Source organism: Protopterus annectens, chromosome 6.part0, assembly GCF_019279795.1.
Source record: "Protopterus annectens isolate FY-2018-M chromosome 6.part0, PAN1.0, whole genome shotgun sequence".
NCBI lineage: Eukaryota > Metazoa > Chordata > Ceratodontiformes > Protopteridae > Protopterus > Protopterus annectens.
The window spans coordinates 371,129,372-371,156,425 of NC_056737.1; the positions used below are offsets into that span (position 1 = coordinate 371,129,372).

The 27,054-nt window shown below is 41.4% G+C and overlaps 1 protein-coding gene across 2 annotated transcripts in view; it reads right to left on the minus strand.

The window, feature by feature from the left end:
* The window catches only part of LOC122804322 (pleckstrin homology domain-containing family H member 1-like), a 1,703,720-nt gene that overhangs the window by 555,711 nt on the left and 1,120,955 nt on the right, over positions 1-27,054 (minus strand). For both annotated transcript variants that reach the window (XM_044074112.1, XM_044074113.1), the window contains 3 exons: positions 21,660-21,770; positions 5,804-5,890; positions 1,700-1,861 (listed from right to left, as the gene is read on the minus strand). In XM_044074112.1, the coding sequence (XP_043930047.1) occupies positions 1,700-1,861; positions 5,804-5,890; positions 21,660-21,770 (360 nt within the window). The remainder of the gene's footprint in view (positions 1-1,699; positions 1,862-5,803; positions 5,891-21,659; positions 21,771-27,054) is intronic.

The window sequence follows — 27,054 nt, forward strand, 5'->3', positions numbered from 1 at the left end:
TATGCACGATGAACATCAGGGGTGTGAGTTTCATAAAATAAGGAGAGAGTGGAATTTTGGATGCAAATCCTTGAGGAGAATAACAACCATACAGAATATTCATAAAGCTGCAGAAAGTACTCTGAGAACTTAGCCAACACGGGAATGGAGAATGGAAATTTTGCTAATAGGGATGACTGCAAGCAGGGATACAGAAAATAGGCAAAGAGAGGGAAAGGTAACAGATTGAGATGAGGCCAAGAGTAAACCTGGACTGCAGGTTGAAGACTGTCTTCCCTACAAAGGATAAATAAAATATAAACAAAGAGAAAGGGAAAGAACAGTCCTTAGTAAAAGCCCTGCACTGGTAAAGTTTACAGCTAAATCTAGAACAGAAGCTGCTGTGAAAAAGGGGTTAATTAGTAGGGCATACAAGATATTGCTATTAACTATAATAATCAGAGGAAGTTAAACTGGGAAGAGATACTGGGAAACCAATAAGGTAACAATAGGAGGACATATGTACAGCTTCCAAGTATACAACAAAGTCCAGAAGGTTTATGATTTTTGCTTGGAAGTTTTCGTATAGGTATTTTTATACCCCAAACAAAGAATTCTTCCTGAAGTAAATAACGAATGTTGGAGGTGTGATGTGAAAGAAAGAAAGAAGTAACTGGGAACATGTCTTTTTGGGAATGTAATGAGCTGGCAGACTTTAAAAATTCTTTACAGAATACTCTGTTAGACATATTTGGGGAACAAACGGCTGTAATTCATGACATGATTATTTCAAGTTGGAATATGGGATCTGAAGGCCTTATTAAGTTCAATTCTAGTGGCCGCCAAAAGCAATTACTAGAACATGGAAATCAAATTCTAAACAAACTATATGAAGTAACGAGTATTGTAAAAGAGATAAAAGAACTGGAAATGGGATCTTTATAAAATGGAAGGAGTAAATTACATAGAAATAAATGGAATTTGTGTGAACAACATATGCACATGCAAAATAATGTTCAGGTGGAGAACTGAGCAATTTACGCAATGTTGGACTAAATGAGAGTTGCTGCAAAGAAAAAACATACATATAACATATATAATGTATATAAATGAAAAAATGTTAATATGGCTTGTTTTCGTTTCTGTTAACGTATATGTGCCTATGTCTTAAATGATTGTTTAATAATGGTGTTTAAAAAATGCAGTTTTTAGAATCACAGGAAGAAACTGGCTCCATACTGAAATGTTGGCACTCAAAATGCAAAGTGCAGAAAATCCAAAAAAGACTGAAAACCCCATAGTGAAGCAAATCTCAAAAATTGTTCATTTCCTTAACACTTCTTTTTGTACAGGGCCAACCCCCCCACCCCTCCACCCCCACGTCCAAACTTTCATACACCAACTCCAAGATTGTCACACTTCAGAAAAGAAAATATTCAGGTCCCAACATTTCAAATGGCTACCAAATAAATTACATACATACATACAGGCATTATATCGATACAGAACGTAGCCAAAAGTAAAAGGTATATCAATTCAGACATGTTTTGCTGATAAAAGTAACCTTTACCAGTACTGACCAAGCTCAGGACAGAGTGACAAGCTCTAATTAAAAACTAGAAATGGCTGTCAGGAGTGCAGATTACATAAAACAGATTTTCAGTACTTTTGTTTGTCAAAAACAAGTGTATATTGAAATGTTTTTTCAGTGCTTGCTTACTTTTGTTAGCCAGCCTTTGACTGTTGGTTTCATGTTAGTCTTCTGTATTACAGGACTGGATGTTGTGCGAATCTTTAAGAAGCCCTGAAGGGTTCGAACCCATTCTTCTAGGATATTGGGAGAATCTGCTGTCAGGTAGTATGTCTTCTTTTCAGTAATTAGCTGCAGACAAAGAAAAATAGCAGTAAGAATTACATTTCTGCTAAACTCTGTCCAGTTATAACAATAGCAGTTACACAAAAACACACGTACACACACACATATATATATATATATATATATATATATATATATATATATATATATGCACATGCATTGTTTGTTCATGCAACCCTCTTTTTCTAACAAAATATGTGGTGGTAAGTGATGCTTTTTGCTTTGAGGAAGAGGACCACACTGTCCTACTGTTTTGGAATAAAACTCCTAAATCAGTAAAGTAAAGTAAACAACTGAAGTGTCAATGATTATCTAACCTTCAAAGACCATTGGGATGTTTTATCAAATGCTACTCTGCAAAATAAATACCAAAAAGGCTCTCCTTATGAATATAATTTTGGAGTCCAGCACATTTTGCTGTACTCTGACAGATGGGAAGGAAGATCCCCAATTAAGAAAATAAGTTGACACTATGGCATAGACAGATGAAGCCCTAACTACAACCCAGATAATGTGGATTCATCTAGCAACTTGGACCCTGGGAAGGACTGAGGCAGGGGAAGATGATTTGTGAATGTCTGGCACTGGCTCACCAATGCAGGGAGGAGGTAAACAGTGTTACCTGCTGCACCATTGATGCCAACAAGAATAATGAGCTATTAAGGGATGGCTGGTAGCAGCTATTAGGTTAGATGGACTCTATTGCACAAAATAAGGGAGACTCATCCCAATCAATGCATAGGAGGTCTCTACAGAGCTCTGGCTACAGTGCAAGGCACAGCTGCAGGTGGGAGGGGATTAGGTGATAACAGAAGGGTACACTCGAATGAAGGCCTGCTAGCTCGACTTTCAGTTCCAATAAGGAATGAGTACTCTGATAAATTCTCACCCTATTTAGGGAATGAAGTAGGTGCAAGATCGAACCCTGGCTAGGGAATAAATGGTCAGGCTGACACCCTGGAAGCAGAATGAAATGTTCAACAGAGGGCTGATGAAGATGGACTGAAGATAGGAAATGAGGTCTAAAATGTGTGTATTAAGCAACTTATTTAGGAAACCTTTAATAATGCAAGAAGTGAATTACCTGTTGTACAATAACTCATCTCTGTGTCTCGTCCAAAGAACAGGAGTGCAACATTACAAATGGCATGCCTGCATACTTACTCAGTCGCTTAGAGTAAACAGCAAATGTTATTAGACAAAATCTAAGAAATTACTGATTTACAGAATTGACAAAGAATACTGTTACTGAACAGAAATCAGACATACAGGACACTTAAATTACTGCAGCTATACTTCACAAATATCTTCAGCTTAGTTTGAAACAGAAAGGGTTCATCTTATTCTATGAGCATCTAATCAGGAAGAACTCAGAAGGTACTGAATAACATGGGATGGAAGATAACTTCAGTTTGAATCCAGTTATGTTAATCATAAACACCATAAAGGTAAAAAGGATTGTGCTTCTAGCCACATAAAAGAGAAAACTGTTGAGGGATAAAAAGTAGGGGATATAAAACTTTAAGGGAGTGCAATTGAATACTAAAAAGCTAAACTGAAGCACGCATGTTCAGTGTCAGAAAGGAAAGACTGGTCCAAAAAAGGGGGTTAGCATAATTACGCCACGGATTTCAATTTCAGGCCTCAAAAATTCTCAAAAGTAGAGCAAGAAGGGGCACAGCAGAGTGACTATCAGGCAAGGTATAGAAGCAATGGTGCATTTGTAGCAGTCCTTACCTAGGCCTTATACTTAACTATCATGGCTAACTCCGAAGTCTGCATTTGTGGGATCACTGAGACAGGCTTGATACGAGTCAATTTAAAGTCAACTTCCTAGTCAGACAATTCCAGATTACTCTTCATGATTAAAGGCAGTTGTAAAGATATACACAGTACAGATACAACTGAAAATAGGCAAGTACGAGAACTCAGCTGCTGGAAGATATATCAGATAGGTGGCAAGAACCTAAACATATCCAACAGAAGAATTTTCTCAACAGCCAATTCCTCTTCATTTATGGACTGTAAATATAACGGGAATATGTAAACCAAACAATAACAACATTAAGGGAGGATCACTGAGCAAGTTGAGGAGAAAGTTTCACACATGACAGTTAAAGAACTTCTTGGATTTTGTCACAATATTACATTTGGTAGTTATTCTAGAACAGCAATTTGACATTTGATTTGCCTAAACATGACAAAAACACTGGATCTTTGGTGTTATTTAAATTGAGATGATATGTAATTTTTTCACTACAAAGGTAAAATAGAGTCTGCAAAAAAAATCAAGGAGGCTGAAAGTAGATTTTGGTGCACAACAATTCATAAATTAAGAGGGTGTGTGTGGGTGTGTCTGTGTGTGTGTGTGTGTGTGTGTGTGTGTGTGTGCGCTCACGCAAGCACAGGGAGCAAACATGCTAGTGTCTGAAAATACTCGGAAGGAGTTGTGACTAACTACAGACAAGTAAACAATGAGGAGCGAAAAATGGGGATGTGTGTGCCCCCTATCTATTCTACCATTCGTGTAATCCATGTACACTTTCAGTAGTAAATATTTATAGAGATTATGAAACATCCCATTACATATATGTTGTATTTGGCATCAAAATCTCAAAGACAATTTGGTCAATACGAGTTAATGAAATGGAGCATTTAAGTCACAAAACATCACACCTTACTTCATGGTTTGACAAACTCTGAATTAAGTAAGTTCGAGAAGGCATGCAGAAGAGTGTTTGTGGTGAAAGCCTCCAAAGAAAAAAATGCTCAAAAGTTGCAATCAGCCATTCAGAGCTGACCTAACAGTCTTCAAATCATCAGTGGACCCATTTATATCAGTATCCTCAATTGAACGTGCACAGTGTATATGTACACACTATCAAAATAAAAACTTTAAAGAACTGCTATCTACACACTATATACACTCCTGCACCAGTTTATAACACCAGTGTACTCTCCTCACTCCCTCGACATCTTGTTTAGCCAGGAGTTTTCAAAATTTAACCAATTTCTGAATACAGCCCCATCATCTCCAAGTGCAGCCCCGCACTTCAGCCCAGTCAATGCATGTTTCTTGACAGCCCTTGAAAATGAAAAATAAGTCAGGTACTTTGGAAAATACAACTTAAAAAACACAATTCTCCTTTGAATTGTGCAACCTCACAATACACTAAAGTATCTATGACAAGTAATGTTTGCCATAACAGGATGCTGACAACAAGTAAAACTGATCTTTTGGATACAATGCTTTGTGTTCTGAAAGCTGAACTCATCATCAACAGTAGTGCTGTCAGATGTACTTCTATGTCCATGCTGAAAAAAGGTCACTCATGATCAGACAGGAAAGTGAACAGAAAAGTATAGAATGAAATTAAATTCATAAATCAGCAACTTAAAAGCAACTTAAAGCTGTAGTTTTAAATCAGATGTTTCTATCACAAAATGTAGCAAACAGTTTAAAATCTCCAAGCAAAAGAAGGCATTACTTCAATAATTCTTCATAGCAAGTGCTTTTCTGTAAACATGCTTTTATTTTCTTTATTTGTACAGACCAGTGCTTCTGGACATATTGGGTTTCTCCTGTAGTAAGGTTTGTGCTCAGCGCGCATGCACACACACACACTACCAAATACAAATAATAAAAGAGACAGTACCGAACCCAAACACAGGTCTAAGCAGTGTTGTAGTGGAAAGCTTCATTAACTTGTAGTTCTACAATCTTTCCTTCACAGCAAGCAATCTAAACAATGTGGCAGTGGTTTAGAGTTTCTAAATTGCCATACTCTGTTTCAGTACTAGTATGAGAGACTTCCACAGAAACTTCTAAAACTCTCAACAACAGTTTCAGTCAGGATATTCTGTAAGGACTCCGACACTGACAAAACACTTCAAAAACCTCTATTTCTTACAAGTTGGATGTAAAAAAAAGAGAAATATCTTTATTACCTGAAATGTCTGTGTACCTTCTACACGGACTATGCGACAGGATGAATTTAACTCAATTTGTCCCTGGGGTTTCCGAATTATATCGCTCTATACAAAAGACAGGCAGAATGAAATTTTAGCTTACAAGGTGAAAACCTAAGAAAATCCTGACAAAAAATATCTTATAATTCAGAAACATTAGAGAAAACAATCAACTATGTCAGTGACAATGCTTGCTTTACAGTTTAAACATTAGTGATTTTAAAAGAATGTTGAGTAAATGCAGTCACAGTGGGTGGCTTCAAAATAAAGGTGGAGGGCTGCAGAAAACAACTGAATGGATGAGGCTACCTGGACTGGGGGTAGCGTTACATTGTGGCACGTCAAGGAGTGATTAACTGTGATCACACAGCTGGGTTCAGTCACTTTCATTCATAGACTGCCTCAGTAACCACTCATTACAGCCACTTTATTGACTGTGTCCAACTTAGGTGTCCGGTTGTGATAAATAGTAATAATAATAATAATAATAATAATAATAATGATCACACCTGTGTACTTTAGCTTATTATCGCCTGAAGCATATAATGCTGCCCACTGCATCACCCCCATACAAACACATGCAGATCTACCCACCAATTAAAGACACATAAATTACAGCGTACAAACATGATGTCTGATCATGATCAGACAAATGAATAAATATATAAATAATAGTCAAAATAAACTATTTCAGATTTTTGTTGTCAGAAGCATACAGTTCAATCCACTGCATTACCTTCAACACACAGAAACAAATGCTGACATGCCCACAAAGCACAGCCACTGTAACTACACTACTGTGTAAATTTCAGGTGTGTGTGTGTGTGTGTGTGTGTGTGTGTGTGTGTGTGTGTGTGTGTGTGTGTGTGTGTGTGTGTGTATCTTTATATAATCTATATCTGTATATTGGTATCTATCTATATCTATTTATCTATCTATATGTAGGTGCCCTCCAATTATAAAAACTTTAATGGTGTATACCTCAGATGATGGTGATTAAACAAATGAATAAATGCAATTAAAAATGACCATAGTAACATATTTCAGCTTGGTGCTGTCAGGCACATAGTACAATTCACTGCATTCCCACTCCCAAAACACATATGTGCAGATGTATCCAATACTCACAACCACTTTAATGGCTATGTACACCTCATATTTCTGACTGTGATCAAATAAATTAAATTCACAAATAATGCCCACACTAATATACTTCAGCTAACTGGAAGTCAAACACATTCAGTGCAGCCTCCTTCTACAGGAGTATGAAGTCACACATACAAATATTTGCACACCAGCTATAGTCACCCAAGATGTCTGACAGTGATCAAATGAATAAATACATAAACAATGACCAGAGCAAGTATTTCAGTTCACTGAAGTCAAACTCAGTACTCCTGCCATTTTGGAGAGGCACTAATGACATTTCAAATGGCAGAAGGGGGAGGGTAACAGTCTGTTAGATAAAGAATTAAGCAGTCATTTGCCATTGGCAATTATACTACTGCAAACCTCCTGGACATACAACATGTGAGCGCACACACACACACACACACACACACACACACACACACACACACACACACACACACACACAAAGTTACTCAATTTGACTGTATAACAAAAATAGTTCCCATCCTAAAGGCTGGCAGAAACAAGCTCAAAAAAGATAAGCCAATTAACACATTATTATTTGATACAAAATTTAATAAAAAATGCAGTTTCTGTATTTTTTATTTAAGCTTGCCCATCGTTTTGTCCAAGTCTACCCAAGCAGAACTTTCTTTCACTTTTGTTTCTCAGAATGCCCCGGGCACCAGTCACCTGAGATAGCAAAACTCAATGGAAAAACAGCTACTTAATCTAACAGACTGTTCAATCACCCCTTTGTGCATTTGAAGTACCATTTTTGCCCCTCTAAAATGGCTAGAGCACCTCTAATACAGATTAATGACATTATTCTCTTTTGGGGGTATACATCTAAATGTTGGGCTACTTTGTGAACATCCTTGCCAAACAAGCCCATTTTTAACAGAGATTAAAATTGGATGTAAATGCAGAGTTCCAAGTTCCAGAAAAGAAAATATGACTATTTTTCCAGTAAAAACCTAACAATAAAACAAAATTAAAGTTCATTTTTTTCATTTGGAGGAGTAGTAATCCTGTAGCCTAGAACCATGAGATGCTTCTAAGTAAACAAATAGCTGGGTACTGCTCTTTGGGTAAGTGAGCACAGCAGTTTACCAGTTTCCTCTTTCATAGATCAGCCACATATCTGCTCCTCAAACTCTGAAGATTGAAAAATAATAATAAATGTGAATATCAAATAGAGAGGGCAGTCTCACATAACATTATATTTCTGCCACTCAAGTTGAACTGGAAAAAATCTCTCCCATCTAAGCTAAGTCATATAACTGCCACTTATTTGCTTAGATTAGTTCACGACTTGCAGGAATTCATAATGTAATGGCACTTATGTTCAATGGGAGGTGGCAATGGAAAAATAACCAAAATCAAAAGGTGTTCATAAAATGAAAACCAGAAATTTTAACAGCAGTGTCCTTGACATACATTGTTCTTAGCAGGTAAACTTTTAGAAAGCTTGTAGGCTTTTTAGAAGGCTTTTTAGAAGGATGGGGGAAGTATAGGCCATTTAACCATTGCCTCAAACGTTAGAGGACATAAAGACAGTTAACATTACGTACGCACAAGGTCAGGTACAGATGGACAGAAACTCCCAGACACATATGGATACATGTGTGTAAGGGTATATGCTGATTTATTTAAAAGCACAAGCATTTCAACACATGACTCATATACAACGCTGAAAAAAAATACTGCAAAAGGAAAACAATTTTCTTTTCTGATATGTTAACCAAAACCCTACCACTGCATTCAAGCATATTGTTCTGAATACTGGTAGCTGTTACAGAAAGGTTTTTAAGGTGAGGTGTAGGGATGGGGTTGAGGTAGCATACACTTTAGAAAGGATGGGCTGAGGACTAATAAGACATAGGAAACTCCATTCAATGCATACGTGTCAAAGTTGTGTAAAATCTTACCATAATGGTAGATGTCATTCTCTTCACTGTTGTAGTGTTTGTCTCCAATGTCCGGCCAGTATACCAAAGCCTTCAGCTCTTTTAGTTGCCATATGTCACACGTATGCTCCCTATGCATAATGTAGGGCAAAAAGGTGATGCATGGATGCCGATACTCAAAACTGAAAAAGCCCCAGCAGGAACAGACTACCCTTTGGGACAAAGCAGGAATATGTGCATCAAGAAGGAAGAAGTGCCCCTCGGCCAGGAGTACAACCAGAATGCAGGGCAAGAGTCAGGACATAGGGGGAAGGAGAAAGGGACCAAACAGTGCAACAGTGAAAAGAACATCTACTGTTATGGTAAGATTTTACACAACTGCACTATGTCCCTGTCCTTCCATGTCACTGTTGCAGTGCTCTTCAACTAAGGAAGAGTACAAGAACTCAACAGAATGCTTGGCAGGAGGATGGCAGAGAAAGTACAGTTGTGTACACTTACCATAAATGTAGCTGTTCAAATGTATTCACTGTTGCAGTCATCACATTTGGGTTATCTGCTTGCAGTAGCCCTCAGTCAGCCTGATTAACAAAGTCGTGGGTCCTGCGTCGGTTGCTGTCCCCTCTTCTGTGACGTCAGGTCGTCAGGGGTAGAAAACATGCAGCTGACACCATTACATCAGTTTTTCTTGCCCCAGATGTCAGGTGCCCCCATAATGGGAAGCAATTATATATATATATATATATATATATATATATATATATATATATATATATATATATAAGGTTACACCTCTAACAAAAAAGCAAATACACCAAAAAACTTTAAACATAGTAAGCAAGAATAAAGGTAAAGCCAATAGAAGTCAGGGGGTTGGAGGGAGGGTAACTAGGACTGCAACAGTGAATACACTCAAACATCTACATTTATGGTAAATGTACGCAACTGTACTATGTTCTTCATGTTTCACTGTTGAAGTCATCACATTTGGGTAGATTCCCAAAGCTAAGGATGGGAGGAGGAAATTAGATAGCATTAGGACCAGCTATAAGGCCCTGTAAGACTGCAGTGGCAAAGCCAGCCCTGGATTTAGAGAAAATTGGCAAATAGTAATGCTTGGTGAAGGTATATACAGAACTCCAGATAGCAGCTTCTAGAATGTCCCTGGTAGGGACACCTCTGAGAAAGGTTGTAGATTTAGATGCAGCTCTGGTAGAATGTGGTCTAATTCCCTGTGGCGTAGGCTTTCCATGGTGCTTATAGCAGAAATGAATGCAATGGCCTATCCACTTAGAAATGGTTTGCTTTAAAATGGCCTTCCCCTCTGCCTCTGCAGCAAATGCAATCAGCAGTTGTTCAGATTTCCTGAGAAGTTTAGTCCTGTCCAAATAAAATATAAGTTGTCTATGGACATCTAAGGATTGCAGATTTCTCTCCCCTTTGTTCTGTGGATTAGAAAAAAAAGGTTGGCAAATGAATGGACTGATTAAGGGCCACACTGGATACCAGCTTGGGCATAAAGGAGGGATTGGTCCTGAGGGACACCCTATCCGCATGAAAAATGATGAAAGGTTCCACTGCCATGACGGCCTGTAAATCAGACACCCTTCTCGCTGAAGTGATGGCTAAAAGGAAGGCTGTTTTCCAAGAAAGGAATTTTAACTCTGCACTTGCAGCTGCCTCAAAAGGAGGTAGAGTGAGATTTTCCAATACAAAGTTAAGGTCCCAGCCTGGGGTAGGAGCTCTCCTGAGTGGTCTTAAGTTTTTGGCCCCTCTGAAGAACTGTTTCAGTAGTGGATGAGCGAAGAGGGGTGGTTCTGTGTTGTAATGAGCTGAAATGGCTGAGTCATGAATTTTGATGGAGGAAGAGGAAAGGCCCTTGCGCAGCATCTCAGTTAAGTATTGAAGAATCTGAGGTAAATTTGTTGCTGCAGTGTCCATCCCCTGAGTGTGGATTAAGGAACAGAATCTTTTCCATTTTTCAGCATAAGATTTTCTAGTACTAGGCCTCCTTGCCTCCAAAATGACATCCAACACTTGCTTACTGAGGGATGGTAATGGAGAGATCAGGTAATTAGCCAGGCTGCCAGGTTCAAGGTTTGAAGCTGTGGGTGCAGAATCTGGCCCTCCTGCTGGGACAGCAGGACAGGGGTCTGAGGCAGGCGCCATGGTGCTAGCAGTGACACACTGCGCAAACGGGGGTACCAGTGCTCGCGTGGCCAGTCTGGTGCAATCAGTATCATCCTCAGTTTGTCATGTTTGATCTTTAGTAGTACCTTGGAGAGAAGAGGCAGAGGGGGAAAGGCATAAACTGACAGGGCACCCACTTTCCAAGCTTGTTTGTGGGGAGTCCTTGTGCAGAATGTTTTCAATTGGTAGTTCTGGGGTGAGGCAAACAGGTCTATATCTAGGCTCCCCCATTTATTTCTCAACATGTTGAATATCTTTGGTTACAGTTTCCACTCGTGTGGGTACATGAGACTTCTGCTTAGATCGTCTGCCAGTGTGTTTAGCTTTCCTGGAAGGAATTGAGCTTGTAGGTGCACTTGGTAGCTCAAGGCTGTGTTCCACAGAGCCATGGCTAGTCTGCAGAGAGGGTATGAGTGGGTTCCCCTCTGCTTGTTTATGTACCCCATAACAGTGGTGTTGTCCATCTTTACCATTAATTGTCCTGGAAGGATGTGGTCCTTGAAGGCTGTCAGAGCATTCTGTACAGCTAACATTTCTTTCTGATTGATGTGCAGGTGCATTTGACTTGGGTTCCATTTGCCCTGAATGCACTTCCCTGCCAAGTGAGCCCCCCATGCATAGTCTAATGCATCTGTTGTTGGGGTTTGGGTGGCATGGGGTAGAGTGAATGGCAGTCCCTTGTTTTGGGGACAGGCGTCTTGCCCACCAAAGGAACTCTATCTGTAGACAAGGAATGATAGGAAGCATTGTTTCTAGATCCTGAGAATGCTGACACCATAGGCTTTTTGGATACCATTGTAGTTTCCTCACATGCAGTCTTATGGAATTAGTAGAATACAGGAGGCCATGAACCCCAGGGCTTGCAGTATTTTTCTTGCAGATTGATGGGTCTTTGTGGCCAGTAGTTTGAAGTAGGCTGTCAAATGAACGTGTTTTTCTGGCGTGAGAAAAGCCATCTGGGAAGTTGTGTTCAAGCTTGCTCCCAGGAATACAATTTGTTGGCAGGGTACAAGATGTGATTTCTTTTTGTTTACAGTGTACCCCAAGGAAGTTAGCAGTTTCTGTACAAATGCCAGATGATTCAATAGTATGTCCTGGTTTTCTGCCTGAACTAGACAACCATCCAGGTATGGATATATTTGAATATTTCTTTGCCTGCAAAATGCAATGACTGGAGCTAGGCAGCAATAGATAAGTCAAAGGGCAGTGCAGAGAACTGATAGTGCATGTATCCTGCTTTGTAGCGTAGGTATCTTCTGCAAGATTCCCTGATTAGGATGTGCAGGTAAGCTTCCTTTAAATCCAGTGTTGCCAACCAGGCATCTTTGCCTAGCATAGGAAGCAGTTGGTGAAGAGTTAACATCTTGAATTTTGGAGTCACCAAAAATGTATTTAGGAGAGTGGGGTCCAGTATTGGACGCCATGAGTTGTCTTTTAGAGCAGGAATTTGCTTTTGAGCCTCCTCCCACTGATTTGGGAGTAGGTCTGGTCAACAATTTGGAGTTGGTAAGGAGTAAAAGTGGAATCTGTATCCTTGGTAAACTATATTTAAAACCCATTTGTCCTGGGTAATGAGTTCCCAATTTTTTGACTGCCTGGCAATCTTTCCCCCTAAGGGAACAGTCAGTTGTGCAGGGCTTGGAAGACTTAAAGTTAAGTCATTGAGACAGTTTACCATAGGGGGAGTCTTACCACTCCCTGCTTTGGAAGTGGGAGCCCCCCACTGCTTAGCCCCGTGAGTACCTTGGGACTGAAGCCTGGGTGTTCTGCTGGTTCAGGGTTTGGACTGAGAAGGCCTGGAAGAGGCAGGAAAGGACCAATTTTTAGAGGGCCAATGCCTTCTAAATCTGGGAGGCTGTACTTGCAGGAAATCTTTAACAGTTTGCATAGATTTAGCTTTTTCATTCATCTTTTTAAGTACTTCTTCTGCTTTACTGCCAAACAGGTGGTCTTGGTTTAAGGGAGCATCCAGCAATTTAGCTTTAACATGATCTGGCAAAGATTGCTCCTTAAGCCAAGCATGCCTTCTAAGTACAGACCCAGTGACAGCAGCCCTGCAAGATGCCTCTACTGAATCAAAACCACATTGCAAAGTATGTTTTCCAGCTTGTTCAACAGAATGCATTAAATCCTGTAAATCTTTATTTTCAGCACAGTCAGGAATCAACATCAATTTCTGTTTAAGCAATCCAATGATATGCTGCTGATACTTCAACATACAAAACTGGCAGTTTAAGGCCCTAAGGGACAAGGTTGCAGAAGTGTATACTTTCTTACCCATCTACCCAGTGCCCTGGAGTCTCTATCAGAGGGGGTAGGATTTTTGGCAGTAGTAGCCTTGATACCCTTGAGTCCCTGTGAAATGGTCTCAGGATCAGCAGTAGGATTTTTAAAAAGGAACTTGTGAGAGTCAGGGACCCTTTAATATCTATCAGGTTTTCTGGGAGCAGGAGATAAAGAATCAGGGGCCAAGCTAGATTGCGAAAAGGCATCATCAACAATGTCCAGTACTGGAGGTATGGCTAAAGGTCTGTGCTGGGGCAGGAGTAAGAAATCCCCAAGCCTCTTTTTAGAGTGAGAGTAATCCAGGCTTTCCCAGCAAAAATGCTTCCCAACAGTATGCAAGGTTTTACCAAAAGAGAAATCTTCTGGAGGGGAAGCAGAGGGAATAGAGTCATCTGCATCAGAATCCTCATAGGTAGATAAGAGTAAATCCTGGTCATCAGAGGAAACAGAAATTTCAGAATCCTGATCAGAAGAATCATAAGCAAACTCAGTCCTAGGTCTCTTAGAGGTTGGCTTCTGCTGATTAAAGTAATAAGGTCTTCAGCCATGCTTATAATTTGTTTTTTAGGCATAGAGGCCTGACCAGGCAGTCTGGGTGTCGGTTTTCTAGACATGGATCGAGTTTTATGCCTTGAAGCAGAAGATGGCATCGGTTTAATATGCAAGTCAGTAGGCCTGAATACACCCTCAGAAGCCAGTGCCTGCACAGCGGCTCCGGACCCATCCAAGGTAGAGACATCCGCAGGTTCCCCAGTTGAAGCATCACTCGGCATACCAGACTCCGGATGGGTTCATAGATTAGTACTAAGCTAACTGCCCTTGCGAGCCATTTTAAGCTTAGCCAATTATCCCTTGTGAGACTCAAACCCTGCACCTTATGTTTGTAAGGCAAACAGAGGCCTGCGAATCTGAAGTAGCGAGTATCAGGGGCTGCAAAAGCACCTCAATGAGTACCGGCAACTGGCGACCAGCTTAGGAGAAGCATCGTCGGCAGCTTTGGACCTATGCGGTGTGTCTCTGTCTTTATCTTTGCGTTTTTTCAGGATGTCGGTAGTCGGGTGGCTTACCAAAGCCATATCTGGATAATTGAACCGAGTACCAAAATATTTAGAAGCGTAAATATACCAACGACAAATAGTTTGTTTAAATAAGGCACAAAACTGACAGCGAGGTACGTTGTGGTCAGGGCCTAGGCAAGGAATGGAGTACGAATGAAAATCTTTATGAGCTATTTGCGTTCCACAAGAAATACAATTATTGACTTTTACTGACATCAGTTTAGAGCAAGAAAAAGTTTCCCCAACGGGATACCTAGCTTAGTTGAATACTTCGGTTCTGAAACTCGAAAACGAAAATTTCAGGAGTCGGCTGACCAGCACTTGCTAACTGCTTCTGCTTCAGGCACTGCACAACAAGAAAGACTAATGGAATGGCATTGGTTGCATGCTTTATACCCCTGACTAGCTGATATCATGGAAGATGGGACAGCAACCGATGCAGGACCCAAGACTTTGTTAATCAGGCCAACTGAGGGCTACTGCAAGCAGATAATCCAAATGTGATGACTGCAACAGTGAAACACGAAGAACATCAGCCCTCCACAAACACATGTAGGATAAAACTAGCAAAGCATGTTCTGGCTCTGGAATCCAACTTGTAATGCTTAGTGAAAGAAGAAACAAAGGACCAAGTACTAGGCTCAAGGATAGAATTAGTATCCAGACCCTTGAAAAAGGCACCAGAGGAGGCAATTGCCCTAGTAGAATGCGCATTTACAGATGAGGAAAAACATTTGCCATGAAAAGAATAACAAAAAGAAATGGCCTTAGAAATCCAAGAGGAGATGGTTTGAAACAGCCAAAAGTTCTGGAATTAAAAGAAACAAAAAGCTGCCCAGATTTGTAAAAAAACAGTTTTATCTAAATCATATCTGAGCTATGTAAATCCAAGGTGTGAAGAACCTTTTTAATGGGAGACTTCAGAGAAGGAAAAAAGGAAGGTAGCTGAAAAGACTGACCAAAGGACAGCTCATTGAACACCTTGGGCATAAAGCAAGGATTATTTCAAAGGGACACAATGTCTCTATGGAAAATTAAAAAAAGGAGGCATAGCCATGAGAGCCTAAAGTTCAGACACTCTCTTGTCTGAATTAAGAGCCAAAAGCAGAAAAGTCTTCTAAGTACAATGTTGCAAAGAAGCAGACTCAAAAGGAACCTGGGTAAATTTTTCCAGTACAAAATTGAGGTCCCAAGAAGGAAGAATAGGGCTTCCTGGGAGGCCTGATATGAAGGACACCTTTAAGAACTGCTTGACCTCAAACCTAAAGGCCAGAGGGAGGATTCAAGGGCAGACAAGCAAAATTGCTGACAGGTGAGCATTCAATGAAGAATATGCCAACCCAGCATGGAACAGACCACACAAATGAGGGTGAACCAAAGGAACATCAACTGATAGAGGATCCTAAAGGCCAGAGAGTCAGACAGAAAATATTTTCCATTTGGACATATATGATTTCCTGGTAGTGGGTTTCCTGACCTCCTGAAGAACCAAAAGAACATTCTCAGAAAAGAGGTGCATAAAAGGGATCATAACCCTATCACCCATGTCATTTGAAGAGTGGACAAGTGAGGATGGATAAGAAAAACCTTGCTTTTTGTGAGAAGATCTAGCCAGTGAGGTAACTTGTGGTGATTGCCCCTGGCCATGTGAAAAAGAAGGTTGAACTTACTGCTGTCTGGACCAAAAGGGAGTCACCAGCTAGATTTTTGGCAAAGTCCTGACTGATCTTGTGCAGAACTTGTGGTAACAAAGGAAGGGGGGAGGCATATAGAAACTTCTCCTTCCAAAGAAAAATCAGGACATCCGCCTTCCAAGCCACAGGACTTGGCATCTGGAACAGAACAGAAGAAGTTGCCTATTCAGATGGGAGGAAAAAAGATCTACCGGAGGAATATCCAACCAATGGAAAATGTCCAGGAACACATCTCTGTGAAGCATCTATTTGTGAGCTTCTGTGCTGGACCTGCTCAAAGAGTCTGACACTAGATTGTCCTTTGGGGGAAGTCACTTGATACTGGGTAGCTGAATCCCAGACCTGAAGAGCTAGACTACAAAGAAGATAGGACTTTGTGTTCTCCTCCTTGTTGACATACCATATTACTGTGGTATTATCTATGAAAAGTTTGAGGGGCCCAAAATGAAACAAAAGGCTTGACAAGCCAGAAGCAGAGCTCTCATCTCCTTTATGTTGATGTGGTCTGACCTCTGACAAGGAAGCCAGAGACCCTGAATCTTTAGGAGGCCAGAGAAGGCAGGCCACCCCCTGTCTTAGGTGCCTGTGACTTCTGAGTGGGAACTAGAACTTGAAAAGGAAGCCCTGGGTTGAGAGAAAGTTGATGAATCCACCACTGAAGCTCAAGCTTGAGACAGGGAAGAAAAGGTACAGGGAACTCCAGAGGGTGTCAGTATTGAAGCCACACTGATTTGAAGTACCAATGAAGTTTCCTGATAGGGCACTTGGTGAGAGGGAGCATGGGAATAGTGGAAGCCATGAACCCCATGACCCCGAGATATTCCCTGACTGTAACAGATGGCAGCAGAAGAAGAGATTGGAAAAAGGTTCTTAGAAACAGTTTCCCAGGTGCAGGCAGAGATGCCAACATGGGAAACTATCTGAAGCCTGCAACTAAGGAAAATATGATCCTAGGAAGAAGTCAGAACTGATTTCTGGAGGTTTATGATGAACCCCAGACTAATAGGCAAGTAGGAAACTTGAGATCCTGAAGTAGACTGCTGGGGAAAGCAGCTTGAATAAGCAGAACATCTAGATAGGGAAAAATCTGAATACCTCAAAACCTGTAAAAATCAATGACAGGAGACAGCCACTTGGTGAATACCCTTGGGTCAGTACAGACTTCAAAGGGCAAAGCAGAGAAAGTACAGTTGTGTACACTTACCATAAATGTAGATGTTCGAGTGTATTCACTGTTGCAGTCATTACACTTGGGTTATCCTGCTGGCAGGCTACCCTCAGTTGGCCTGAATTCCAAAGTCTAGGTCCGGTGTCGGTTGCTGTCACCTCTTCCCTGACGTCAGAGCGCCAGGGGTATAAAAGATGCAGCCAACGCCATTTTCTTCAGTTTTTCTTGCCCCAGATGTCAGGTGCCCCCAAAAGGGTAGGCTAAAAGATATGCCAATAAAACAAGCATGCAGCAAAATATATTATACCTTCATCTACAAGCAAATACACCACATAGGTTGTATAGATTAGAGAAGTGCAGATAAGTTCCAGCAAAGAAATGGGGGATGGTGGGTGGGTAACCTGGACTGCAACAGTGAATACACTCGAACATCTACATTTATGGTAAGTGTACACAACTGTACTATGTTCTTCGTGTTTCACTGTTGCAGTCATTACACTTGGGTTGAATCCCAAAGCTATGGTTGGGAGGCTGGAGCTAATATAGCATTAGTAGTGGCTATGAGGCCCTGCAGAACTGCAGTGGCAAAGCCTGCCCTGGATTTAGAGTAGAGTGGTAAATGATAGTGCTTTGTAAAGGTGTGCACTGAACTCCTGGTAGCAGCTTCTAAAATGTCTTTGGTTGATACTCACCTGAGGAAGGTTGCTGAAGTGGCTGCTGCTCTGGTTGAATGTGGCCTAATGCCCTTAGGCAAAGGCTTGCTATGTTGTGAATAGCAGAACCGAATGCAGTGGCCTATCCATTTAGAAATAGTCTGCTTTGAAATGGTCTTTCCTTGTGATCCTGCAGCATATGCCACTAGTAGTTGCTCTATCTTTCTGAAAGCTTTGGTTCTGTTCAAGTAGAAACGTAGTTGTCTGTGTATGTCCAAAGAATGCAGAATTCTCTCCCACTTATTCTGGGGTTTGTATAGAAAGTAGGCAGATGAATAGCTTGGTTAAGGGCCACACTGGACACTACCTTAGGCATGAATGTCGAGTTTGTCCTCAGAGAAACCCTGTCTGGGTAAAAAATGATTAAAGGTTCCACAGTCATGAGTGCCTGTAGCTCTGAGACTTGTCTTGCAGAAGTTATTGCTAGGAGCAGAGCTGTTTTCCAAGAGAAAAATTTTATATCAGCTGTAGCGGCTGGCTCATAAGGAGGCAGGGTGAGTTTTTCCAAGACATAATTGAGGTCCCATGCAGGTATTGGTGATCTCCTTGGAGGTCTTAAGTTTTTGGCTCCTCTGAGGTACTGCCTTAACAAAGGATGAGAAAAGATTGGTGGCTCTGTATTGTAATGAGCCGAAATGGCAGAGGCATGAATTTTAATTGATGAAAAGGATAGGCCTTTGTCCAGCATCTCAGTGAAGTATTGCAAAATCTGAGGAATATTTGGTACAGCTGTGTCAATTTCTTGTGCCTGGTTCCAAGCACAGAATCTCTTCCATTTTCCAGCGTAAGATTTTTCTGGTACTAGGCCTTCTGGCCTCCAAAATGACATCCATCACAGCTTTAGTGAGAGGCACGTTTTGTACGACTACATTATCTGCCATGCTGCCAGATTTAAGGTCTTTAGCTGGCTGTGCAGGATCTGATTGTCTTGATGGGATAGTAGATGAGGTATTTGAGGCAAGGTCCACGGCGGGCATTGAGACAAGTTCCTTAGAATTGGATACCAGTACTGGCAGGGCCAGTCTGGGGCAATCAGTATCATTTTTGGCTTCTCTTGTCTGACCTGTAGGAGTACCTTGGGGAGGAGAGGCAGTGGAGGAAAGGCATATACTGCTAAGTTTTTCCAGCTGAAAGATAGGGCATCCACTTTCCATGCTTGTCTGTGATAAGTCCTTGTGCAGAATCTTTTTAGTTGGTAGTTGTGAGGAGAGGCAAATTAAGCTATCTCTGGGCATCCCCATTTCCTTGTTATCATGCTGAAGACTTGTGGATCCAATTTCCACTCGTGGGGATCCATGAGGTTTCTGCTTAGTTCGTCTGCCAGAGTATTTATCTTTCCTGGCAGAAATTGTGCCTGCAGATGTACTTGGTAAGACAATGCTGTGTCCCACAAAGTCATGGCTAGTCTGCAAAGGGGGTATTTGCTTCCCACAAGAAATACAATTATTAACTTTTTCTAACATCGGTCTGAAGCAAGAAAAAAAGTTTCCCCAATGGGGAATGGGGTACTTAGCTTTTGAAGAAGACTTTGGATCTGAAATTCGAACATGAAAATCTCAGGAGTCGGCTGACCGGCACTTGCGAACTGCTTATGCTTCAGGCACTTTGCGGCAAGAAAGACTGAAGAAAATGGCGTCAGCTGCATCTTTTATACCCCTGGCGCTTTGACGTCAGGGAAGAGGTGACAGCAACCGACGCTGGACCTAGACTTTGGAATTCAGACCGACTGAGGGTAGCCTGCCAGCAGGATAACTCAAGTGTAATGACTGCAACAGTGAAACACGAAAAACATCTGAAAATGCAAGAGGGTAACAACTTGGATAATTTCTCAGAAGGGACTGACATTACAGACGTGTCAGGAGAAGGGCATTTATAAGGAATTTCTCACTCCTGAGGCACTTTAAAAAAACAATCTGAGGCACTTTAAAAAAACAATCTTGCTTCTTAGGTGCAGGAGACTTTGACTCAGGGGATACAGAAACTGCCAAAAAAAATCTGAAATGGAAGCCGGAACAGGAGGAACAGCAGATGGTTTAGGATACTCCATCTGTAGGAACTCATAATACCTTTTTTGAATATCAGGGATTTGAGAACAGTCCCGCTTAAAATAGTCCATCATAAGGGCAATGGTACCCCCAAAAGGACAACTCTTCCAAAGGGGAGTCTGGACTTAAGGAAGAAGGCAGGGATTCTTCCCCTGAGTCTGGATCCTCATCCAAGGAATCCAATTCCCTAGGCCTCTTGAGTGGAGTGGAAAACCATGTAGGAGTAAGAAGACAGACCACTTGTGGTGGCTTCAAGGCCATCAAAGCATTAAATAATCATGCCATTCATGTTTGGGATCCTTTCCAACACCAGAAATATGCTTCATATTTTGTTTCTTTTTCTGTGTGATGTCCACTCAAAAAACCCTCAGAGGGTCAGACCACTGAAGCAATTCTACAATGGTTGTAGGAATCTCCTCCTTCACTAAGACTTGAGGAATCCCCCTTGGTCTTTTGGATATAATTATCTGAGATTCCTCCTCAACTTCAGGCAGGGATGTTTGAAAAGCCTCCAAGGACATGCAAGAAGCTGGATCCATGCTGACCTCCAGCCGGGTTGTAGCAGAAGAATCAAAAGCAAGCACCAGATGTTCCTCTGGGTTTTCACCACCATCAAGAGAGATGTCCAGGGGAGGGTGGACAGCACCCAGATCAGGCAAAACTTTTTTGGTCTTCTTGGCAGATATCTGGCCCTGGGGATGGGGGATTCCACCACAGCACTTGCGACCAACAACTTAAGACACTGGTTTTCCAGGTATATGGACAAAGAGGGGGAGTGGCAATATAGGGTCTTAGGCACAAATGCCTGGCAGGCAGAACACTGTGTATGATCGTGGGAAGCACCCAAACAAAAAAGACACAGGTTGTGACAGTCTTTATGGGGAATCTGCCTCCCACACTGACATTTTCCCTTACTGGATGACAAGAACGCAACAACAATAAGGAAAGGAAGACAAGAAACCCCAGTAGGGCACTTATCTGAAATTACAGCTTAGTAACCATCATAGCAGCAAGGCATTCAGACCAATGGTCGATAATGGTGTTTCAACTGGTGGGAAATAACTTCTAAGTATTTGTATCTGTTTGTCACCTTTTTTTAATGCCCTTTGTTGTGCAGGTAGTGCATACATAAGATGTATGGCACCTATAAGAGCTGAAGGTTTTGGTATACTGTCTGGATGTTGGGCTACCCTTGGCAGGAGACCACGTAGGTGAACAATACTACAATACTGATATGGAAGGAATGCTACAGCTCCACATCTCTGCATTGTTCACAAGGGTAATGCATGCTATTTAAGACACATATGACCAATAACATACAGGAAAGCAGTTCAAAGAAAAGTCTGTTACACAAAAGTTTTGAACAAAAAAGCATGCTGCATGTAGTCAACTGGATACTGTCATGGACAGGGCGACATCACCAGACAACAGCATATTCAGGTAGGTGGAATGCTGTAAAGGATGACAATATATATAGCAGATGTTCAGATTGCCCTGTTTAAATCTGACAAAAGCCTAAAAGAAAAAGAAAATCCAGTCTTACAAACCAGCTTTTTCCTAGGACTGTTCAATCATCACTGTAGGGATCTACAAAAAGGAAAACATTCATATTTTCATCATAATTTCTGCATGGCACTTACCGGTGATTTATAGTACATCATCTCTCCATTTCTCAAAACAAACCATCTCCTCTTCCAGGTCTTCACTTTGCTACCCATTTTCAGCAGGTAACCAGATTTTTCTAAAGACTCCTAAATGAAAATGAGCAAAATGTCATTGCTGCATCTTAAATCTTCTGACTAAAACAAAACAGTGTAACAATCATTTAATTTGTCATTTGTCTTCAAAAACAATGCATACCTGTGCACTTAAAATGAAATTCTGAACAGCAGCATGCCATTGTAGAAAAGCAGCTGTAGTAACCCACCTGGATTACTAGGAAACACGCACTTGTTTCCATTTTGGAATCCATACTGAAACTATGTGGCCTGTATAAGACACACTCACTAAAAAAAGTATGAATGACCATCTGATGATATAATTATGCATATAAAATTAGATCTTTCATATCAGGAAAGCATCAAGGGAGGTTTCTCAAGCACTGTGAGTGTTTAAAAAAAAACAGAACCTTGCAAATGACTAAAGCCTCAAAAATGCACACTGGCTTCTTCTTATACTCAGAATGCTTTACAACAAAAGCAGTAAAGTTTAGGATAGTTCCTTATCTAGTGTGGATGTACAAATGTCAGTCTAGAAACATACATATAGCTACATATCATCCATTTTACCTCATGCCGGGGAACCAGTTGTAAGTTGCCATTTTCTTCCACTGAAGAGATCCATCCTTGTCCTGAATTCCTTGAAGGAATGATATTTTTAGAATACTACTGCTGTGAGATGTGCTGTATTTGCATTTAAAGGGAGAACTCTTTCTCCATAAATCACTAACTATTTTGATAGCAGGCTCAGATGACATTCTACTTGGATCAAAATTATTTTGTACTCGACTACCTCCAAAAGTACTTGAAAAGTGAAGAGGGGAGCAAGTAAATTGTGCAACAACTAGCTGTGTGATAAGTGCAGTAGGTTAGAACTGCAGAATGGTACTGAGTAAGGAATTCTCCTTCCACTAAGGTGCAGTGACCTTGAAGGTGATTATGTAAGTAAGGAGGAGCAGGTAGAAATGTGAAGTCTTGGCCCTTCACAGAAAATACAAGTACTGATTTCTCCATTTGATCAGCTGTTTAATTCAACCAAAACGTTACTGAACAGTCATCAAAAACCCATTAAGAGGCATGCTTGCACAGTTCAAAGATGGCAACAAAGAGTTACCTATGGTAAGTTATTCCACTACTAATCTGCCAAGACAGCTTAAATGGATATTTGTTCTAACTTTCAGGTTTACATACATTTCCTTTGCTCTGCTGGCAGTTGTATTTACTTGGACTAACATATCTTGTTTTGTGGAGTGTTTATCATGTGTTCATTCCTTTGGTATTTTAGTAAAGCAAGAGTGTTTTTGGCTGAAGGTTACTCTACTACTTCAAAGTTCATATTTCTGTGTAACTTGTTATCCAAAAGAAGGATTGCAGGGTGCTTCAATGATCTTTGGGTTCTGCTTATGAGTTTAATTTCTCTGAGTGGAAATTTTATTAGCTTTTATAGTAAATCACTGTCCACAAAAGAGTTTCAATTGACACCAAGTCATGACAATGAACATGACAATACTCAAACAGCACTGTTGTTCTTCATGTTTCACTGTTGCAGTCATTACATTTGGGTAATCCTGCTGGCAGATTGCCCGCAGTTGGCCTGAATTCCAAAGTCCTGGGTCCTGCGTCGGCTGCTGTTGCCCCTTCCCTGATGTCAGGTCGTCAAGGGTATAAAAGATGCGGCCAACGCCATTTTCTTTAGTCTTTCTTGCCGCACAGTGCCTGAAGCAGAAGCAGTTCGCAAGTGCCGGTCGGCCGACTCCTGAGATTTTCGTGTTCGAGTGTCAGATCCAAAGTCTTCAACAGAGCTAAGTACCCCATTAGGGAAACTTTTTTCTTGCTCCAGACCGATGTCAGAAAAAGATAATAACTGTATTTATTGTGGAAAGCAAATACCTCATAAGGACTTTCATTCTTACTGTATTCCTTGCCTAGGCCCTAATCACAACGTTGCTGGTTGTCGGTTTTGTACTAGATTTAACCAACGCACTATTAAGCGTTGGTATGATTTTGCTTTAAACTACTTTGGACGCCGGTTTAATTATCCAGAAATGTTGTCGGATAGCCATCTGACTACCGGAGTTCACAAAAAACGCAAAGAAAAGGAGAGAGACAGACAACCGAGGCCCAAAACCAATGACAAAGTTTCTCCTAAGCCAGTCGCCGGTTCTCAGTGAGGTGCTTTCGCAGCCCCTGATGCCCGCTACTTTAGAGTCACAGCCTGCTACCGACTCCCACGTGGAGTCGGCCATGCCACTGGAAACTCAAGGTATTGGAGCCTAGGATACTATTCCTTCAGATGTGTCCGGAGCCGCTGAGCAGGCACCGACTTCTGAGGGTATATTCAGACCTAAACATCTTTATATTAAGCCAACCTCAGCTTCAAAGGCAAAGACTAAAGCACCTTCTAAAGCAAAGAAACAAACTCCAGAGCCACGTGGACAGGCCTCTATGCCCAAAAAACAAATGCTCAAAATGGCCGAAGACTTAATTACTTTGATCAGGGGTTCGCACCCCCCTCCTGATAAGAGGCCTAGGCAAGAGACTGACTATGAATCTTCAGATCAGGTTTCTATTTCTTCTGATTCCTCTTCTGACCAGGAATATTCTTTACCCCCCTTTGAGGATTCTGATGCTGAAGAATCTATACCTTCAGCTTCTCTCCAGACGACTATTCTTTTGGGGAAACCTTGCATACCATGAGGGAGCATTTCCACTGGGAGAGCCAAGATTTTTCAGAATCTAAAAAGAGGCTCAGGGATTTCCTTTTACAATCTCAACACAGGCCATTAGCCATTCCACCTGTGTTAGATATTGTAGATTATGTGTTTTCGGAGTCTAGTCTTACCACTGACTCCTTACCTCCAGTTCCTGTTAAGCCTGGCAGATATTATAGGGTTCCTGACTCTCATAAATTCCTTTTTAAAAACCCTGCTGCAGACCCAGAAACTATTTCACAGGGTCCCAAAGGAGTTAAGGCTTCAGCTGAAAAAAACCCTACCCCCTCTGACAGAGATTCTAGGGCACTGGATAGATGGGGGAAAAAAGGTTTACACATCTGTTACCTTGGCTATAAGGGCCTTAAACTGTCAGTTTCATATGCTCAAATATCAGCAACATGTCATGGCATTGCTTAAACAGAAAATGTTATTAAACTCTGAATATGCAGAAAACAAGGAAATGCAGGATTTATTGCATGCAGCTGAACAAGGTGGAAAGCATACTTTGCAATGTGATTTTGATTCTTTGGAGGCCTCCTGCAGGGCCGCAGTTACGGGTTCTGTAATTAGGAGGCATGCTTGGTTAAAGGAACAAAATCTGCCTGATCATGTCAAAGTTAACTTATTAGTTGCACCTTTACAGCAAGATACTTTGTTTGGTGTTAAAGCAGAGGAGGTGTTAAAGAAAATGTAAAAGTACAGCCGCCTAGGTTTAGTAGACACTGGCCTACAAAGAATTGGTCCTTTCCTGTGTCAGACAGACCTCAAAGGGGCAGATCCAGATGCCCTAGAGGCAGATCCCAGGAGCAAGGTTCTTACAGGTCAAAGCAATGGGGTGCTTCTACCTCCAAAGGTGGAGAAGACAAATCACAACCATACAAGAAACAGTCCCAATGACTTACCCCTGCCTGCACCAAGCACTTGTCTCCTAGCAGCACCCTTAGGGGGAAATTAGCACTTTTTTCTCAAAATTGGCACATTATAACCCAGGACAAGTGGGTTGTAAATATCGTGTCACAAGGCTACAAGTTCCATTTCCATTCCCTGCCAAAGGCAAACGGCTGGCCAGATCTGCCAAAAGATCAATGGGCAGAGGCACAAAAACAAGTCTCATCCCTCACGGACATGGGGGCCATTCAACAAGTACCAGAGCAAGAGCAGGGACAAGGATTTTACTCAAGACTGTTCTTGGTACCCAGAAAGGACAAGACCTGGAGAGCAGTACTGGACCTATCTATCCTGACCACATTCCTGGATATACCAAAATTCAAGATGATTACTTTGTAGCAGCTTCTGCCCATGCAGACCTAAAAGAGGCATACCTGCATGTCCCAATCAGACAATTATGCAGAAGATACCTCAGATTCAAGGCAGGCTCAATGCATTACCAATTCTCTGCACTGCCCTTTGGCTTATCTACTGCGCCCAGGGTCTTTACAAATTGCCTGGCACCAGTAATTGCATTCTGCAGACAAAGAGGAATACAAATCCTTACTTGGACGACTGTCTAACTCAAGCAGAGAACAAGGACATTCTTCTACAGCATCTGGCATATCTGCAAAGACTTCTAACATGCCTAGGGTACACAGTCAACAAAAATAAATCAAAACTAGTACCCTCTCAAGAGATAATATTCCTGGGTGCAAGCTTAAATACAACTGCCCAGATGGCTTATCTCACGCCAGACAAACAAAGGCAACTGACTACCTATTTCAAAATGTTGGCAACAAAGGCCCAGTTATCTGCAAGAAACATTCTGCAGGCTTTGGACTTCATGGCATCCTGCACCCTACTAACTCCATATGCAAGACTGCATATGAGGAAACTTCAATGGTACCTAAAAAGTGTTTGGACTCAACATTGCCACATCCTGGAAACAATGATTACTCTTATTCCCTGCCTACAACAGGAGTTTTGATGGTGGGCAAAGGCTTGTCACCAAAACAAGGGACAGCCATTCACATTACCCCCAGCCAGACAGACACTAACAACGGATGCATCAGATTATGCCTGGGGAGCCCACATGGCAGGAAGATGCATTCAGGGCACATGGTTCTCAACCCAAATGCATCTACATATCAATCAAAAAGAGGTGCTAGCTGTTCAGAATGCCCTGACAGCCTTCAAGGACCTACTTCATCCAGGACAACTACTGATAAAGACAGAGAACACCACGGTCATGTGGTATATAAACAAGCAGGGGGGCACACATTCTTACCCCCTTTGCAGAATAGCCATGACTTTGTGGGACATAGCATTAACTTACCAAGTACATCTGCAGGCACAATTCCTGCCAGGAAGGAAAAATACTCTGGCAGACGAACTAAGCAGAAACCTCATGGATCTCCATGGCAGCTGGATCCACAAGTCTTCAGCATGATAATAAAGAAATGGGGATGCCCGGACATAGATCTATTTGCCTCCCCTCACAACTACCAACTAAAAAGATTCTGCACAAGGACTTATCACAGACAAGCATGGAAAGTGGAAGTTGAAATCTTTCAACTGGAAAACCCTATCAGTATATGCCTTTCCCCCACTGCCTCTCCTGCCCAAGGTACTCCTAAAGGCCAGACAGGAGAAGCCAAAAATTATACTGATTG